A 4,089-nucleotide genomic window follows, 5' to 3' on the forward strand; every position below is an offset into this window, starting at 1 on the left:
TCTTCACGCGCAGGCGCCTGCCCGCAGAGCTGTCCTGGCTTCCCTCAGGAAGGGTTCAAAGGTCGCACCGTTCTCTTTAGTCTCTCTGGGGGAGAGACCTGAGCTGCGGGTGCCTCCAGCCACGGGGTGTCGGCCGTGCGGCAGTCTCGACTCTGGGTGAGTGTGGCACCGGGTGCTCCTGCTAAGCGGAACTAAGCATCTCCCCACGGGTGGAGGGGGGGCTGGAACGGGCGACCGAGGAAGCAGCCTTCCCCCTCATTGGCCAGAATCGAACTCGGTGTTTCCTGGCCCCGCCCACAATCTGCGGCTGCCCAATCAGTGTCACTGTGCCTGCTTGCGTGACAGCTGTGTTAACGCGTTGGGACCCGCTCTTTGGTCGACCTCCTTAAATCGTCCAGCGAGGACCCGCAGTTGGGAGGCAAAGGAGGCGGGTCTCTGAATTGTAGGCTATCCTGGGAGACCCTTTCTAAAAATGGAAAAGTGTCCCCATTGAGGAAATTCACATTTTCATTTACCTTTTTACAGCAGTCGCTTAAGTCTTGAGCCAGAAATGTCTGTTTATTAAACTTTTTAATTATTAATTTGCCTGAATTTGGCTTATTGCATAGGCGGAGAAACTCACAACCGGGAGTTTTCAAAATACTTACTACTCTCTTATTTAGTTCATCCTGATTCCAGTGTGACTGGTCACAGTCACTCCTCTAGATGTATCTTCTGGCTTTTTGACTACATAGTTTGTTTTCTTCTATGAGAATGGCCATTGTTGTAACCAGAAATTTACTGCATAGATTTTTGTGGATTTCAATGGATTGTCTCTTACTTAATTAAAAAAAAAATTGTATGCGTTTGTGTCACAGAATGCCATGTGTCTGCAGGTACTCAAGGAGGGCATAGGAGTCCCAGGAACTGGAGTTACAAGCCATTGTGAGCCATGTGACATGGTTTCTAGGGACCAAACCCTGGGGCAGCAGGATCACTCCTAACTACTAATTACTAAGCTGTGTCTAGCACTGCCTCATTGTTTTGATCTTTAGCATGTACATGACAGTAGACTAAAATACAACATATGGAAGTAGAATTTTCATATATTAGAATAGAATACATGGAAGAGGAAAAGACTTGGGCTACTTTTTTATTTTTATGAAGGAATTAAGTATTTTTAAAGGAAATGCCCATGGGCTCTATTGAATTTTCCCAAGACTGTGCATAAATCCTTTCTCTTTCGTAACTCCTTAGGAGCTTGCAGATGTCTCAGCATGGTTGAGCTAGAACAGGCAGAGGCCCAGCTCTCTGAGTTAGACCTCCTGGCCAGTATGTTCCCAGGTGAGAATGAGCTCATAGTGAACGACCAGCTGGCGTTAGCAGAGCTGAAAGACTGTGTTGAGAAGAGGACAATGCAGGACCGGTCATCACAAGTATACTTTACAATCAATATGCACCTGGACTTCTCTGAGGAAGCAAGGGTAATTCTGTTCCGTTTTGGAAAGAAATGGAGCACGGCAAGACCTAAAACAATGCTTATAGCATTTTTCTCCCTTCTCTTCTCAGGTGATGTTTTCTCTGTCTTGCTTTCTTCCCTTTAAGTACCCTACAGTTTTGCCTGAAATCACTGTCAGGTATGTTGGAGAAACTGTGCAGGTCAAAATTAATGTGCAAATAAAAGCAATTCTTGTGTTTGTTTTGTTTTGTTTTCTAAGAAAATTGACTTATTTTCCCCCCTTGTGTCTTGCATCAGATCAGCATCACTGAGTAGATCCCAGCAGACTCAGCTGAACACAGATCTGCTGGCATACCTGCAGAAGAACTGTCTTGGAGAGGTCTGTGTACTGAATGCCACAGACTGGGTTAGAGAGCATGCCTCTGACTATGTCAACAGGGATGCCTCCCCCTCCCCTGCCAAGGAAAGCCCAGCCCAGCCCATGGAGCTCACTTTCACGAGACTCTGGATCTACAGCCATCACATCTACAACAAATGCAAAAGAAAAAACATCCTGGAGTGGGCAAAGGAACTGGCCCTATCTGGCTTTAGCCTTCCTGGGAAACCCGGTGTGGTGTGTGTAGAAGGCCCACAGAGTGCTTGCGAAGAATTCTGGTCAAGGTGCGCCTTCACCTATATTAGATATCACATCATTACTTATAATTTGAAAGATGAATCTTGAGTTGTAGAAATAAGTATGTCCCAGGGGGTTATCTTCACGGGGATTAAGTCTCAAGTGGATCGTAAGGCAGAAGTCATATATAATGACACACGTATACTACCCTCCTCACCTAGCACAATGCACACTCTGTAATACATGCTGAATAAATTAAACCCCTCCCCCGATGCCATCTAGGACCTATCAGTGTCCATGAATCTGTTCTTCTGTCATATGAAACGGGAATTCTTTTTGAGGATTAGGATAACCACTTGTCTTGTTCCTCTGTTTAGTTTCTGAGAAGTTTCTTAAGCAGTTTAAGAGTCAACCATTTGTATTGTTTTGAAATAGGTGTGACAGTGGCTGAGTTTGTAGCTCAGTTGGCAGAGCGCTTGCCTGGCATGCACAAGGCTGTGGGTTCGGTCCTTCGCACCATTTATCCCAGGCATGGAGGTGTGGTCACACATCTTGGCCCTTTGAAGGTAGAAGTGTGAGAACCCAGAGTTTAGTGCCACCTTTGGCTACATATTAAGGTAGAGGCCAGCCTGAGATTCACAGAACCCTCCTACAAAATAATTAAATATTAAAAATCAAATTCTAATGGAAGATCATAATGATGACAGTCAATGAGTGTTCAGATGGGATCATAACCAGAACCATCTGATGAAAATAAGCTCCCGAGAGATTACCTCCTTATTTACAGGAACATGAACTGGAACTGGTCAGTTGTTCTTTGTCCCTTTGTTATAATTTGCTTGTTTTGTTTTTTTAGACAGGGTCTCACCATATCCCTTGGCTAGTGTGAAACACAGTATGTAAACCAGGTTTTCAATTCACAGAGATCTGCATTCTGCCTCCCAAGTGCTGGGGTTAAATACATGTACCACCACCCACAATGCTGAGAAGTATATCTTATAAATTCTATTCTCAGTGCTGTGGAAAATCTATTTTGAAATTTCCTACTTTGAAAACCTGTTTTTCAGACTCAGAAAACTGAACTGGAAGAGAATTTTAATTCGCCATCGAGAAGACATGCCGTTTGATGGTACGAAGGATGGAATGGAGAAACAACGTAGGTTTTCCACTTTTGAGGAGAAGGCCTTCAGTGTCCATGGAGCCAGAGGAAATCACATGGACTTTGGTCAGCTGTATCAGTTCCTAAATGCCAGGGGTTGTGGGGGTGTTTTCCAGATGTTCTTTGGTGTGGAAGGGCAGTGACTCAGTGGGTGGGGGGGTGAGGGTCACTGTTCCTCTTTTGCTTGTTTCTTCCCATTCTTTCTTGAATTTTAATGTTCCATTCCACAATGCTATAGGCGTGGGAGCATAGGACAAACTGTAATATGGTTGCAAAGCATCAGTTAAAACATGCTGTGACTGAGAGAAGAACCGAGTTCCAAATTATAAAATTTCCATTTCTAACAGAGAAGGCTGGAGAGATGGCTCAGAGGTTACGAGCACATACTGTTATCACTGAGAACCTAAGTTCAGTTCCCAGCACCCACGGCAGGCAGCTCATAATCACCTCGAACTCATAACGTCAGCCTGTCTGATGGCCTCTGTCCTTCCTCCTCAGAGGTGCATGCATAAACATGCACATATACATACAATCAGGGCATCGGGCCCCCGGAGCTGGAGTTACAGGAGGTTGTGGATTGCCCATTGTAGGTACTGAGGACCAAAATTGGGTCCTCTACAAGAGCAATGCATACTTTTAACCACTGAACCATCTATCCAACATGGTGGAAACCTTTTGACGTGAGCTGGACGTGATGGCACGCGGTTGTAATCACAGCACTTGGAAAATAGAGGAAAGAGGATCAGGAGTTCAAGGCCATCTTGGGCTACTTAAGCTCTGTCTAAAACAAGCAAACAAACAAAACAAAAGTTATTCACAGGAACTTTTGCACAATAAATTATATGTGAAGGTAATTTTGGTGGTTCAGCTTGCATTTCC

At 44.7% G+C, this 4,089-nt stretch overlaps 1 protein-coding gene across 1 annotated transcript in view; it reads left to right on the plus strand.

Annotated features, from left to right (window-relative positions):
- The window catches only part of Rwdd2b (RWD domain containing 2B), a 4,458-nt gene continuing 369 nt past the window's right edge, over positions 1-4,089 (plus strand). Inside the window, exons 1-5 of the mRNA XM_038345543.2 lie at positions 1-156; positions 1,237-1,463; positions 1,549-1,616; positions 1,736-2,098; positions 3,119-4,089. The exon at positions 3,119-4,089 is cut by the window's right edge and continues 369 nt beyond it. Coding sequence (XP_038201471.1) covers positions 1,257-1,463; positions 1,549-1,616; positions 1,736-2,098; positions 3,119-3,353 — 873 coding nt within the window. The 5' untranslated portion in view covers positions 1-156; positions 1,237-1,256 and the 3' untranslated portion in view covers positions 3,354-4,089. The remainder of the gene's footprint in view (positions 157-1,236; positions 1,464-1,548; positions 1,617-1,735; positions 2,099-3,118) is intronic.

This window comes from Arvicola amphibius, chromosome 10 (assembly GCF_903992535.2).
Source record: "Arvicola amphibius chromosome 10, mArvAmp1.2, whole genome shotgun sequence".
Classification (NCBI taxonomy): Eukaryota; Metazoa; Chordata; class Mammalia; order Rodentia; family Cricetidae; genus Arvicola; species Arvicola amphibius.